This window comes from Delphinus delphis, chromosome 7, assembly GCF_949987515.2.
Source record: "Delphinus delphis chromosome 7, mDelDel1.2, whole genome shotgun sequence".
In the NCBI taxonomy this organism is placed as follows: domain Eukaryota; kingdom Metazoa; phylum Chordata; class Mammalia; order Artiodactyla; family Delphinidae; genus Delphinus; species Delphinus delphis.
The window spans coordinates 32,983,874-32,998,395 of NC_082689.1; the positions used below are offsets into that span (position 1 = coordinate 32,983,874).

The window sequence follows — 14,522 nt, forward strand, 5'->3', positions numbered from 1 at the left end:
GCATACCAAGTAATTGAGGTTAAAAAATTACTTTCATTAAGTCTTTACCTCAAAAAGTCAGTTAAAAAAAAAAAAATCCACCAAAAATGTGAAGTTGCTACTTTCTGCCTCTCTAACATACGTGCTCCCCAAATTAAAGAAAATATTTCTTTTGAATTTCTGTAGCTATAGCAACGTTAAAACCCAGAGCTTGAGGATTTGTGTCATTACCTATCTTGGTCAGGAAGTGGTGTCTAACCAGGTTACTTTGTTTTCGCCCTCTGAACCAAGATGCCAGCAGTTGAAGCAATGAAGAAGACCACAAAGAACAAACAAGGCTATGACCCAAGGGCACAGAATCTGCGATGATACCAAACACCTATACTTTATTAATGTCACTGTCATAGGAGAAGTAGCAGTAAGTCTGAGTTCTAGAATCAGAATTGGTTCAAAGCCAGATTTTGACATTTCCCAGATGTATGACCATGGATAAATTAATCTAATTCCAATTTTGCAATGTATAAGACAGTAACTAGCAGTACCTGGCTTCACAGGGTTAATGTAAGCACCAAGCCTGGCACTTGGAAAGCTATCAGTCAGTGTTACCTATTTTTATTATGATTCAGCCTAACATCCTTGACTATATTATACTTTACAAGGTAAAATGAATTTTATGGGATCATTTTCCGTGACCAGCAACTTGTGGCTTTCCTAAGGGATGAATAAACTTACCTAACAAAATAGAAAGGAGATGATCACATGTGTCTGCTTCCAGATTTTTAAGTTATTTTCACACTCACTAGCCATTTAACTGACAGCACTGGCATCAGCATTTCCTAAAATCACATAAGAAAACTAAAGTTCAGAGAGGTGATTTCTTTGCCTAAGATCCCATGACTATTAAGCGGCAGAGCCAGAAGTAGTACCCACATTGTGGCTTTCCCTGCAACTCCTCTGAATCATCCCAGTGATCTCAAAAACTAACTGCTTAAGGCATGGTACTGAGATGAATGGTCATACTACTGGGTTTCTGGCCATCAGAGCTCCATGACAGTCTTCTCTAAAACACAATGATTAAGCATGACTCATCCATGCTACGGTATAAAATCAAAGAGTATATGGCAATAAATTCTCAGTTTGAGGAAGATGCAAACTGCTGAAAAGACAAGAATTTTTAAAAATAAGCCCAGCAATTTGGAGATGCTTAGTAAAGAGAAGTAGAAACAATGTATTTAAAGAGTCCAGTATCTGTGTTAAGATACCAGACCAACTCCAAAACACATATACAGAAGTTGTATCTACAACAGTATTTTTCAAATCATTTTGATTACAACTCACAGTAAGAAATATATTTTACTTCACAACCTAGTACAAATATATCCCTATGGCTAGCAAAAGCTTTACATACAAATACTATTTCCCTGATGTCTTCAATATACTTTTGTTTCCTGTTCTGCTTCATTAAAAAAAAAAATGTTGGCTGGACCCACTTAATTCATTTCAAGACCCAAACAGTTTGAGAAACACTGAACCAAAGAGACACAAAGGCTATCTGTAGTATCATACCATGTTCTAATAGAGGTTTAAAATATTTAAAAAGCAAACATAATCTTAGCAAGGGAAAAAAATGATATTGATATACATTGGCAGGGAACTCCTAGGAAGAGGATACTATTTCACATCCAACCACTGAAAAGCAACTTTCAGTTGCTTTTAAGGAAAGCAACTGAAAGGTCTATAATGATCTTTTAAGGAAAGGATCATTATAGACCTAAAAACTTTTGGGGGGGAGGGCGTATATTTAATACTAATGAACCAAAGCAAAAAAAAAAAAAATCAAATAAATGGGGGAAGATGGGAACACCCAACTTGAGATCTAACTTTGCTCCTCTCAACCTCTTTAAAGGTGGAAGGAAAAGACTGAGAGTAAAAAGAATGGGAGAAAATGTTACGCCAATTTGAGAGATTCTCTTCACGTTTGCTGCTGTGTTTAATTATAATGTTATAGATATAATCTCCAAATTCTGGTTAACATTTACCCCCAGAAATAATTTTAGAATTTCTTGCAAAGTAATTTGGTGACCACTTTTTATGACAGGCAGCTATGGTGACACTTTTATTTCACTTAAAAGATGACCCTGCTTTCTAAATGATTATACTGCATGCAGGCTTCATACAGATTAAACCCTTCAGCCTAAACAACTGTCTTGCATTTATAAACCACCGACACAAAGGAAGCAGAAAGAATGAATTACCAAAACAAACGGGGGAAAAAACTCCTCTATCTGTACTTTAGAATGAAATTAAGTGACTGCCCCCAGCTAACTCTCTAACAACCTGTAAAGTGCTGAATTACCTATAAACAGGTACGTCTTTCAGCATGCTTGCTTATATTTTAACATTTGCTTAGCACTTAACACAAAGATCAGGTGCTTTCAGTTCAAGAGCAAGTTAAGGAGGTAGCAAGGAAGTAACAACTGACAATATTTTATATCCTGCTACCTAACACAAACACAAATTCATTTTTCTATCTGTGAAAAAGAACATACTAAAGTTATTTCAAGCTAGAAATGTCTGAAAAGAAAGAAATTTGAATTTGAGGCAACATTCATAAAAGTACACAGAAAAAGATTCAAGAAGAACAGACTTTATTTTTAACATAAAACTTCTATTTTCTTGTGAGGCAGCAACAAGTGTTCAGGTATAGGGAATACATAAGTACACAGTAACAATATTTATCACCATTGGAAATGCTGTTTTTTGGGAGAATTTTGTTAGAAAAATGAAACTTTAAAAATTGCATTTTAAAAAGATTTACACAGCTTCAACAGAGATGAAAAATAAAGACTTTTAAAAAACATAAATTATATTCTTCAACAGGATTGTATAGACAAAATATTGTTCAGGGCTGCTCTGCTTATCATTAATTTAGGCAGAGTAAAACATAAACCTTAAAGTGCGAAGTTAAGTGTTTTAGCTTTCTTAATGCAAATTCAGCACGTCCACTGGTCTGGTCTTGAGACACTGAAATTCTAAGCATTAAGGAATGAATCTTTAGAATAGTAAATTCAGTAGTGGCAATTTTTCTTTTATTTCCTTTAACAAAAGAAAACTCTGACAACCCACTCTTAATCTTGGACATACAGAAAGCTATAAATTCTGCTATTTTTTAAATACCTTCTTCCAGTAAAAGCCAACCATTAAAAAGAAAGAAAGAAAGAAAGAAAAAGGCTTCCTTGTTGCCAGTTATTCCACAGTTAACAATAGCACCTTCTAAAACTCTGATTTGGCTTGTCACAAATATAAGAAATACTTAAAACAAAATGAAGACTCTAGTTAAAAAATAATTTTGGCATCCATGCTCACCATATTAATCAAAGAAGCAAAACAGGTATTTTTAAAACATAACTGCACACAAAAGCCATGACAAGTCATATAGACTTAGTAATGATCAGAAACCGTAAATTCATGTTATCACCGCAAGGAAAAAACCGTTTAAGAGTAAAAATAACTTAACACTGACAAAGTTTATAACCAGAGAATAGCTTTCTTTTGCTGAAATATACAAGCCATCTATTTCTTTCTTTTACCACAATGGAAGTAAATTTATTTAAAGTTTTTAAAAATTTAAATTATATTCCCATTGAAGCTATTCTAATTTATTTACCTTCTGTACAGTTTTCTACAGAATAACAAGATAGTTATGGAATGTAATTTTAGAAAACAATGTTATGCATTCTATTGAGAGTAGACCCATTTTTTAAAAAAAGTCAACCACCTGTGAACCAAGGTTACATAAAAGCCAAGTAGACTATGACCAATATTTTTGCAAGACTGCATAAAGCTCAGATACTTAAAAATTAGCCCTTTGGCACTGGCAGTTAAGAGTTTTTTATACCTTGTACCTTCCCCCCCTCCTCAAATCTCAGGCTCTATTTCTCCCAAACATGAGGACTATGTTTAGTTGCCATATAATTCATTTACCTGCAAATTCACTTTCTCCTTACAACCAGACATTAAAAGTTCCACCTCTAAGACCGTAAATAATACTATCTTAAACTTGTTCTCCCATTCTGATTGTAAATTACTTTAGTTTAAGGATATATGAAACTCTACAGAAAGACGTGAGTTAGATAAACATGCACAACAGAGTAAGAAGGAAAACTGTTTACAAAGTGGCATTCTAGTTTTGAAACACCTTGTGACATGTACAGATGGAGAGGGAAGTAAGTGTAAGGCAAGGAAAAGAACACAGAATTAACAGAATTCAGGTAATCCAAAAACTGATTTTGGATTTTTCTGAAACCTTATTTTTTAACTTCCTACCATCGATACCAACTCACCCGATTTCAGCTTTACCTTTCTTTTGTACTTCTGACAGAGCAGTTCTCAGTGGTGAAATGGTACATAGAGGCAAAGAATCAAGGTTCTCAAAGGACCTACTGACCAGAACATTTAGACTTTGAATAACTTAGCTTTTCCTGATTTAGAAGCCACAATGTACTAATTTCAGGAAAATTAGTTTTGGACAGAAAGGGTACCAAAATTCATCAATGCCACCAACTGAAACCTGACAGACTTATTCAAACGTTTGAGTTTATCTAATTTGCCTAACTACATCTCTGTTTTCAACTTAACAGGGCAAAATTTTTAATTACTTCGATGTTTTAAAGGTACATGAGTATAAGAAGTCCTTTCAGAAGATTTATTGCTACCACTAGCTTTTCTTTGATGGGATATATCTGGACATACTGACATATTAACCTTCTAAACTATATCCCTTTTACAAGTATTTGTTTTCTCCCTATAATATGTATAGGAACATTAAATTATTGCATCATAAGGTAGTTTGTGAAGATCTTAGAAGGATGCTTTCTATCAACAGTTTGCTATAACTTTTCAAAAAGAGCTGCTCCTCAATTTCACTACCACATACCCAGACATGAAATACTGCTGTCATGTGATACTGGCAGTGACTGTATTAGGATGAGCCTAAATCCAAAACCATGTGGATTCTTCAAAGGTTCCTGTTCTTTATGCTCCAAAGCTCTCCTTGCCTGTTTTCCCCACCGTGTGGAATGCTGGAGGGAAAACTAGCAAAACCTATAGGCAACATATCTCAGTGCCAACCACCATAAAGGAAACGTCAGTCGCAAGATTGTGACTAAGGATTGCTATTCAACGGATTACACTCCTGGCAAACTACTAACCCTGACCAAATCCACAAGACAACAACATCACAAAAGCAAAGGAGGAAATCCATGCACAGCCATTTTAGGATCTCGTGGGGCTATGATACAGTGACGGTTAAAGGTAGAACGACACCTGTGGGAAAGAAAGGAGATCATGTGATAAATATTGAGCAGAAAACCCAAGGGGCTCCTTACTCCTAGCTAGCAGTCGACACTGGGTAGTTAGTTTCCTTTTGGCTCACTGACTTTTAAACCAAGTTCCAATGATGGGTGAGAACATATTAAAGCACTTGTCTCCAGATTATAATTTTTCTGACCACATGGTGAAATGTGTACAGGAGTAGTGAGGAAAAGAGCAGTTTTACAAGTATTTCACCCAAAGCACAAACATCTGACATCAAAAAACATAAATCACATAATGTACTAATATTGCTTTTTTATCTCTTTTATATATACTTGTTCAATGCATTTACCTATCAATTCTTGTTTGGGAGAAGAACACAGTCATGAGATTAAGATTGCTAGGAAAATGTCAACAATCCCTTTGGTCCCAAAGCTGAAAACAGCTGAGAAAAGCACACACCTAGAAAGGGAAACAAGAAACAGAGGCCAAAGAATCGTCTGAACATCCTGTTTGCTATGTTTTCAGAAAACGTAACATTGGTATTATAAAATAGTCATTTTCATATAAAAGATGGTTCTTGCAGCATCATTCACGTCTCCCTTCAAGAATCATGTTTGCAGGGATCAGTTTTTTATTTGTTTTTTTCAAAGAAGTCTAATTTGAAAGCAAAAAACAATGTGATATCAGCCCTCCAAAAGGAAAGAATGAAACCTTTTTCTTCTTTCAACCGGTGCTTTAAGAAAAAGCAGGCTAAGCACTGAGGGCTGGCCTTCAGGAGTGAGCAGAGCCATCAGAGGGGCTGCTTTCTTCCAGAAGCCGCACTGTGACACGTCAGCGTGGAAATGCTGGAGCACGACACAGCCAACTGGGAGCGCACGATGCCATCGCTGCCAAGGGATCGAGGAGATTCTCAGTTGACCAGAACAGTGGCCTCACAGCACTGGGACCTATCCTTCAGCTTCCTCAATGGGTTCTGGTGGTGGGAGGAGAGAGGCTGGTGGCGGGACTGTACTCGTTCCTCGAGAGACTCGCTCTTGCTCTGTGTTTGTAGACAGGGAGGCCACAGCAATAGGCTGCAGAAGAGTGGTTGTCATGCCAGTGGTGACTGTCAGACTGTGGCCAGAGCCCTTGAGGGTAAGATCTGGTGTGGGGAGGAGTGGTTTAAGGATGCTGACGAGGCAGAAAGCAGAGCCGCTTTTAGGAATGAAATTCACCTTGTTTTTGTCAGGGCAGTAAAAGGCCGGGATTTCGTGAAGTTGTTTTGGCCTAGACATAGAATAAACAACCCAATACTTTTAAGTCACAGAACATCAGAAGTTCTTTTCTTTCTTTTTTTTTTTTTTTAAAAAGTAATAACTTACAGACACAAAAAAGGAAAACAAAACTCAAGCTATGTCCAAAGCTTCAAATGCTATTGACCAAGGACACATGATTCAAATTATTTATCTCAGAATGCTGGAAGGACACCAGATTTTGTTGCGCTTTCAGTTCCCTGGCGAGCCCCGGGCACCACATAGGATGATGCTCAGACATCTAAGTGAAGATCTAAGATAGCCAATTTGAATAAAGAATTTCCTAAAGCAAAAGATATTCTAGCTGTTTAAAGACAAAAATATGTTCCACTATGATTTTTCCAAAGTCTGCACTATTTTGAAGGGAAAAGGCAAGGAAATTAATGACATATATTGTCTATCTTTTACTGAGTTCCACCACTGCGTGACTAAACTTCGGTGGGCATGAGTTCTCCAAGTGCGCTTAAAAATCTCTTTGAAACAATTCTCTAAGTTAATAGCCATGATGGTTTTCTGAATAACGTAACATAAATGTAAAATCAAAATAAAACTAATGACAGTCCTCTGTTCTGAAAGTTTTTATTGACGCCAAATCCTTCCCTGTCCCTAGTTGCTCCTGCAAATTAACCCAAAGAGTTGCAAAAGGATACGAGTGTTAATGGTATTCCCTGAAAATATAAAAAATTAACGTAACATGGAAGTGACACAAAATTAAAAAGAAATTCAAGTGGAAGAAACTAAATAAATCAAGATTCAGGTGGGAAGAGGTAATACGATATGACAAAGTATGGTTCTCATCTCTCCTAATGAAATGAAAAAAAAAAAAATCCAAATGTGCCAAGTCTGCACTAGATTCTGGAGACCCAAAGACGAAATGAACTACAAGGAGATAAACATGTAGTTCTTGGGAAGAGGGAGGTACTGGAGACAGACTGTATTTCAATATCATTAGTCTCCTTTCTAATCTTTAATTTGTTTTTAAAACATTATTCAGAGAAGCTACGAATTACTTCAAAGGATCCATAAGCTTTACTGGACTGCCAGAGGTGTCCATAGCACAAAAAAGCTTGAGAACCCCCGCTAGCGGGACTGACAGATGTGATAAAAATGGTTTGTAAAAGGTTTAGGGGTAGAACAAGGGAGTGGATAACCTGTGGCACAGAGAAAGAGGGGGAGTTTGGTAGGAAGGTAGCTTCTAGAGGAAGTAACATCTGAACTGGGTTTGAAAGAATGAATAAACAACAGACCTGGGGAGTAGGTGCAAAAAAAAAAAAAGTTCCAAGTACAACATTTTTGGGTGGGCATATTTTGGTTTGGGTGGGTATATTTTATTGATTAATAGTGAATACTACCCATGGATAGCTTTGGCAAGTATAATAATTTAAAAAGAAAAAAATTACATTGTTTAAATTTGTTTTTCTTGTGTATTGTTCTTTCTTGGATACAATGGAAACTTAATACTTGAGTACATCTAGGGCCACATGTGTATTTGGATATATTATGATAAGAAGAGCACACACACCCGTTTTTACTGACAGCATGGATTTCAATTCCTTAAAGAAGATAGGAAGCTGAGATTATGTTTCTTATTTATTTATTTATTTATTTTGCGGTACGCGGGCCTCTCACTGTTGTGGCCTCTCCCGTTGCGGAGCACAGGCTCCGGACGCGCAGGCTCAGCGGCCATGGCTCACAGGCCCAGCCGCTCCGCGGCATGTGGGATCTTCCCGGACCAGGGCACGAACCCGTGTCCCCTGAATCAGCAGGCGGACTCCCAACCACTGCGCCACCAGGGAAGCCCCATGTTTCTTTTTCTTTTAAATAAATTTATTTATTCATTTATTTATTTTTGGCTGTGTTGAGTCTGTTGCTGAGCACGGGCTTCTCACTGCGGTGGCTTCTGTTGCAGAGCACAGGCTCTAGGTGCATGGGCTTCAGTAGTTGTGGCACATGGGCTCAGTAGTTGTGGCTCGTGGGCTCTAGAGCACCGGCTCAGTAGTTGTGGTACACAGGCTTAGCTGCTCCGCGGCACATGGGATCTTCCTGGACCAGGGCTTGAACCCGTGTCCCCTGAACTGGCAGGGGGATTCTTAACCACTGCGCCAGCAGGGAAGTCTGAGATTATGTTTCCATAATTAAATAATGCTTGTATTTTCTTTTGAAGAATTATTAAAGATAGCTTTCCTTCTTATATTAGGAAAAAAAGGGCTAATCAATTTTTATAGCCTCCTCTAAATGAGGCCTAGATTTTTAATTAATTTATTTATTGTTTGAGGTTATCTTATTAAAAAGACAAAATTGTCTTAAAAATCACTTAAGACACATGGCTGCTAATGGATCTTGAAGATGAAACCACACATTTCTGAGATACAAACTTCTGACTTGGACATTTTTTAATGACAGAATCTAAAATCAGTTTAACTTCCTTTCTGCTTTTACGAAAACAGACTTATGACAGATCTCACACAAAATAACGTAAACAATAACAACTTGTCTAACTGGCACCCAGATCAAGAAACAGAACACTAACAGTAAAAAAACAAAAACAAAAACAACAACAAAAAAACATCACCACCTCTCCTCCAGTCATGACCCCAACCCACCAAAAGGAATCATGTTTCACTCCATTTAACTTTGAGGAGCAGATTCCCCAAGAAACTCGTTACCCACCCCTGGGGTGTATGACCAGTATTATACTTATGCTACTAGAAACTGCAGGTACTAATACTACTTCAAAGTTTTCTTCAATTTAAGAACCATACATATCAAAAAACCAATACACACACGTGTACACAGAAACCCTCAGAACTAGTTTAAATATTTTACTTTTTCCTTAAGAAGTTAGTCCAAAAGGATTGTATCTCAAAATAAACATAACGGCTTGCTCGCTGACTTTCTGAGAAACAGATGGTCAGGATGGATAATTATTATAGGTATTTTCATACTGATGTGAGGAATTCTTTGGTATTTTTTTAAAGGCTTATGTATTTTCTTTTTAAATTCAGGAATAAATTAGTAGCTAAGAAATGGTGATTCCAAATTACTTATAATGGGAGGAATGGAAAGAAAGGAAGAAAAGAAGGGGTTATGTCATATTTTTTAAAAAATCTCTATACTGAAAAGGAGCCAAAATATCTAGGAATCTAAGGTAACTAAGGTCAAGGAGTTCATTAACTGGGATCAGGAAACAGCATATGTGACTTCATTAAAAAGGACTTGCTGGGACTTCCCTGGTGGTCCAGTGGTAAAGAATCCGCCTTCCAATGCAGGGGACGCGGGTTCAATCCCTGATCGGGGAACTAAGATCCCACGTGCCGTGGGGCAACTAAGCCCATGTGCCTCAAACTACTGAGCCCGCGTGCTCTGGAGCCCCCACTCCACAACTAGAAACAAGCCCTTGTGCCACAATGAAAGATCCCACATGCCACAATGAAGATCCTGCATGCCACAACTAAGACCTGACGCAGCCAAAAATAAATAAAATAAAATAAATAAAAGACTATGCCTCTGGTGCCATATTAGCTATAAAATAAAAAAGGACTTGCTAAGTGCAACTGGCATGGCTATGGTCTGTGCTGTATCCAAAAAAAAAAAAGAAATGCAAAATCTGGTCTTGCCCTTTCTGGGCCCAAATCCAACTACCTGTTTTCTTTCAGGTAAATAAACATACATTTCTAAAAACCAGAGATCAACCTCTCACTGACTCCAACCCCTGGTTCAGGTCAGAGTTATTATCTTTAAACCAAAATTAAGACTTGGAGAGAAAAGTATACTTTAAAGAATGATTAAGATAAAATTTAAAAATTAGGACCAGGGGCTTCCCTGGTGGCGCAGTGGTTGAGAATCCACCTGCCGATGCATGGGACACGGGTGCGTGCCCCGGTCCGGGAAGATCCCACATGCCGCGGAGCGGCTGGGCCCATGAGCCATGGCCGCTGAGCCTGCGCGTCTGGAGCCTGTGCTCTGCAACGGGAGAGGCCACAACAGTGAGAGGCCCGCGTACAGTAAAAAAAAAAAAATTAGGACCAATAATCTACCCTTGCTTTAATGCTAGTGCATCCAGCTTTACTCTAATTATGACATAACTGGGGCAAAAGAAACCAGTTTTTAGACTTTGAGTAACTTGTTTTATTGATAGGTTAAAATTACCTCTAAGAAATCCACTATTGGGTTACTGCTGTTAACTTCTTTTTGGAATATAATTAAGATATTTAAAAATGAATAGATTTCCATGTGCTACACATCCTTTATATCAGTAAAATTTATAATAAACTATGTGCATTTAAAAAAGACTAGGTTTACCTTCTAATAACAGATGGATGTACCATAAAACATTTTATATGTCAGGGTTTACCTTATGTTTCTTTGATCTATCTATCCATCCACACACACACCCCATCCTTTCTTCCTTCCCTTTAGAAACAAATAACATTTGTTTGTTGTATGAATATAGTTCAGTTATTGAGAAATTTTCCAAATGTAACAGTCTAAGGCAGATACCACAGGACACCAACCCACACAACCAATATTCACTCAAAGTCATTTACACAGAAATTCAAACTGCTTTTTAAGTCCATCAGCCATTTCTCTGCACTTAGGCACATCTGAATTACCCATACGTCAATCAAAGATTTCAACTCCATAAGGTTCCATGTGGACCATTTGATTTTTACTTAAAAGAATGACTCCATTTCTTAAGAACTCTCATGAAAAGGTCTAAGCCAGCATTTTCAAGTCAAGCATAAAATCCTATGAGGTTTGTTAAAGGTGTATAATCTAGGTCCTACCTACGTCCATATTTTTACTCATTAGGCCTGGGATGGGACCTGGGAACCTGCAGTTTTAACTAATAACCCAGATGATTATGATGCAGGGATTCTATGCACGTGGAGAAATACTGCTTAAACTCTCTGGCACCAGTCAAGTTTTTAGACTTACATGGTGAAAAAAATAAGCAGTTGCTAAAATGGAGTTTTCAATTACTGTCACAAAAGCAGATAGGAGACTGACAGCTGGGATCTCCTAGTAGAGAAGGTGAAGGGATTAAAAAACAATGCTCTTTGTGTGGCAAAATTACTCAGAATTTAGATTAAAGGAAGCACTGACGGAGGGGGAACAGAGAGGAACAAAAGGATGCCATATTTCAAAATGATTCTAGGATGTTCATGATGGAAGAAAAAGATACATTATGTGATTCAGACAAGGCTGGACAATCTCCACATTGTAGGTTTGGTTTCATAGTGAGAAAAAGCCAGAGGATGGCTTTTAGACTTGCAGCGATAGTGAGATTGGAAGGTGAGGTTTATATAAGTACCATCATCCTCTCCTCAAATAATGTTCATCAGCTAATTTGCTCAGTTTCATACATACCTGCAACCCTGTAGCCACCACTTCCAAAGCAAGGGGGCATAGCTACTGAAAACACAAAGCTGCAATACTTGCTGAGCAGACTCTGAGTCTACAACTATGAGTACCTGACTAGAGTACTAGCCAACAGAAATATATGAGCACAGAAGATCGCATACCAAGGGTACCAGACACGGTTTAAAATTCTGCTTCTTCCGTGATCTTCATCACAGGAACATGTTTCTGCAAAGTAATAGGATTCTCTTCCCCACGTTGGCAGGAAAATATTTTTTTTATTTGTTTAGAGAACTAGAGACTATAAGTAGTTAAAAACTGGAGGGAATTTGATCCTTGAAAGAAGGAAACCCACCCTGCGTTGAGATCCGTGGTTTACCTTGAATAAATACAATGCTAAATTCAATGTGTGGAGCTGACTGTTTACAGGTTCAAAACTAACCACGGGTGATACGTTGGGGACAACTGAGGAAACGTGAATAACAACCGGATATTAGTTCATATTAAGCATAACTGTAATTTTCTTTGGTATGACAAGGGTATTGTGGTTATGTAGGCGTGGTTACTTTTACCGTGGTTACTTTTAGGAAATGAATATTAAACTGCATTTGAGGTTAAATGTCATGTCTGCAACTTACTTTCAAACAGTTCAGCAAAAACTAAGCAAAATGTTAACTATAGGATCTAGCGGTGGATCTATGGGTGGTCACCGTACTGTTCTTCAGCCTATTTGAAATTCTCATAATAAAAGTTTTTTGGGGGGAGGGATGATGGGGGATACTTACGAGCATTCCTCAAAGACTTTGACCCTCTCACAGCCCTCAGGAGGTTCCCTTTTGAACATGTAACTGTTGTTAGGTTTTGGTGAGGTTGCATATTTGGGCAAAGGAGAGTTGTTCCCATTATCTGCAAGAAACGACATGCTGGATTACTGAGAAACACTAGCACATACGTGTGGAGTCATACTGTATTGGATTGTTCTTGGCCTCCCCCTACACCATGAACAACTGAGGGTAAGGAATAGTGCTGCATTCATCCACATCACCCCACTACCTAACACAATTCCTGGTAAAGAGGAGATAATGTTTGTTAAATAAATGCATAAACAAGTAAGAGATTTTTATTTTTCTTCTACTTACCATCACCACAGCCTAGGTAGGTTATTATTTAACCTACCATCACTTACTCCTCAGCACTGAACACTGCCATATTTCTATTCTGTACACAGCATATTGGGCTCAAATGCCACTTCCATTCTTCCCAGGACAAGTAATTGAAATGGTTCTTCACTGGTTGTGTATCATTCACTCTTGGTCTGCCCCTCAGAATCGCTCTATTTGATTTCTCTGTGCCTCTGGCCACAGTCTCTGCTACAGGTGGTCAGATCCATATGCACACTATATGCCGAAGACTTTCTTTTGCCTACAAACTTCTCTATACCTAAGAGGTCCTTCTCCATACATTTTCCCAAACCTCCTTCAAAGTCTGGCTCAAAGTTTTTGAAATCTTTCTAAATTAACCCTACCAAAGGGAACACTTCTTGACTCTGGTATTCCCGTCCAGTGCTGATGTCCTCAGTTCCTATTATATTAACTTGAAATTCTAGACATGTTCCCTAAGTGTCCTAAATGTAGAGTCTGACTGTGCCAACTAAACTACAATTCCTTGCTGGCAATATAGCACTGTAGCCCTTTCTCATAAAAGAAATCAGAGGAGCTAACCAGTCACTAGTCTCCTAAAGTCAAATACAGCAGGACATAAAACTTATGGAGTTCCTATATGTTATTGAAGTAAAAGTAGAAAGTATGGGAAATCAAGGGACAGATTACAATAGCCATGGTTTAGTTTGTGAGGAGAGGGGTACATCTGATTGAGCGCTAAGTACCAGGGGCTGCATTCACTATCCCCGTTTTTTTTTTGTTTTGTTTTTGTTTTTTTTTTTGCGGTACGCGGGTCTCTCACTGTTGTGGCCTCTCCCATTGCGGAGCACAGGCTCCAGACGCACAGGCTCCGCGGCATGTGGGACCTTCCCAGACCGGGACACGAACCCGTGTCCCCTGCATCGGCAGGTGGACTCTCAACCACTGCGCCACCAGGGGAGCCCTCACTATCCCTTTTAATCTTCACAATAAGTATCAGAAGTAATTATGGCGACTCCTGACAAGAAACACATGGCCCAATCAAAGGATTTAGTTCAGTGGGTGTCAAACTTCTGTGCAGGTGAATCACCTGGGGGCACCAAAAACGCCTAGTGCCTGTGTCCTGTCCCCAGGGGTTGTGATTTAATTGGTCTGGGGTGTTGGTCTGGAATAGCCATGTTTTATTTAACCTAGAAGATGACAAAAAAGGGTCCAAATAATAAAATTTTACAAGTGCCCACTGTCTGAAGTGACTTCTTCAGAAAATCTTATGTCCTCTGTACTTGCTACAGTCTAAGTACTTTAGATGACTGGCAGTAAATGAACAGTTGTCATTGGACATGGAACATTTCAGGACATTCAACACATTGCAAGTAGAAAGTTCTAAATGAATGACTACTAAACTAAGCTGTAGAATGTATTTAATAATAAATAT

At 38.2% G+C, this 14,522-nt stretch overlaps 1 protein-coding gene across 1 annotated transcript in view; it reads right to left on the minus strand.

The window, feature by feature from the left end:
- Positions 1 to 2,650: 2,650 nt before the first annotated feature.
- Positions 2,651 to 14,522, minus strand: part of FAM117B (family with sequence similarity 117 member B) — an 87,304-nt gene continuing 75,432 nt past the window's right edge. Inside the window, exons 7-8 of the mRNA XM_060016278.1 lie at positions 12,734 to 12,854; positions 2,651 to 6,561 (exon numbers count right to left, since the gene is read on the minus strand). Coding sequence (XP_059872261.1) covers positions 6,243 to 6,561; positions 12,734 to 12,854 — 440 coding nt within the window. The 3' untranslated portion in view covers positions 2,651 to 6,242. The remainder of the gene's footprint in view (positions 6,562 to 12,733; positions 12,855 to 14,522) is intronic.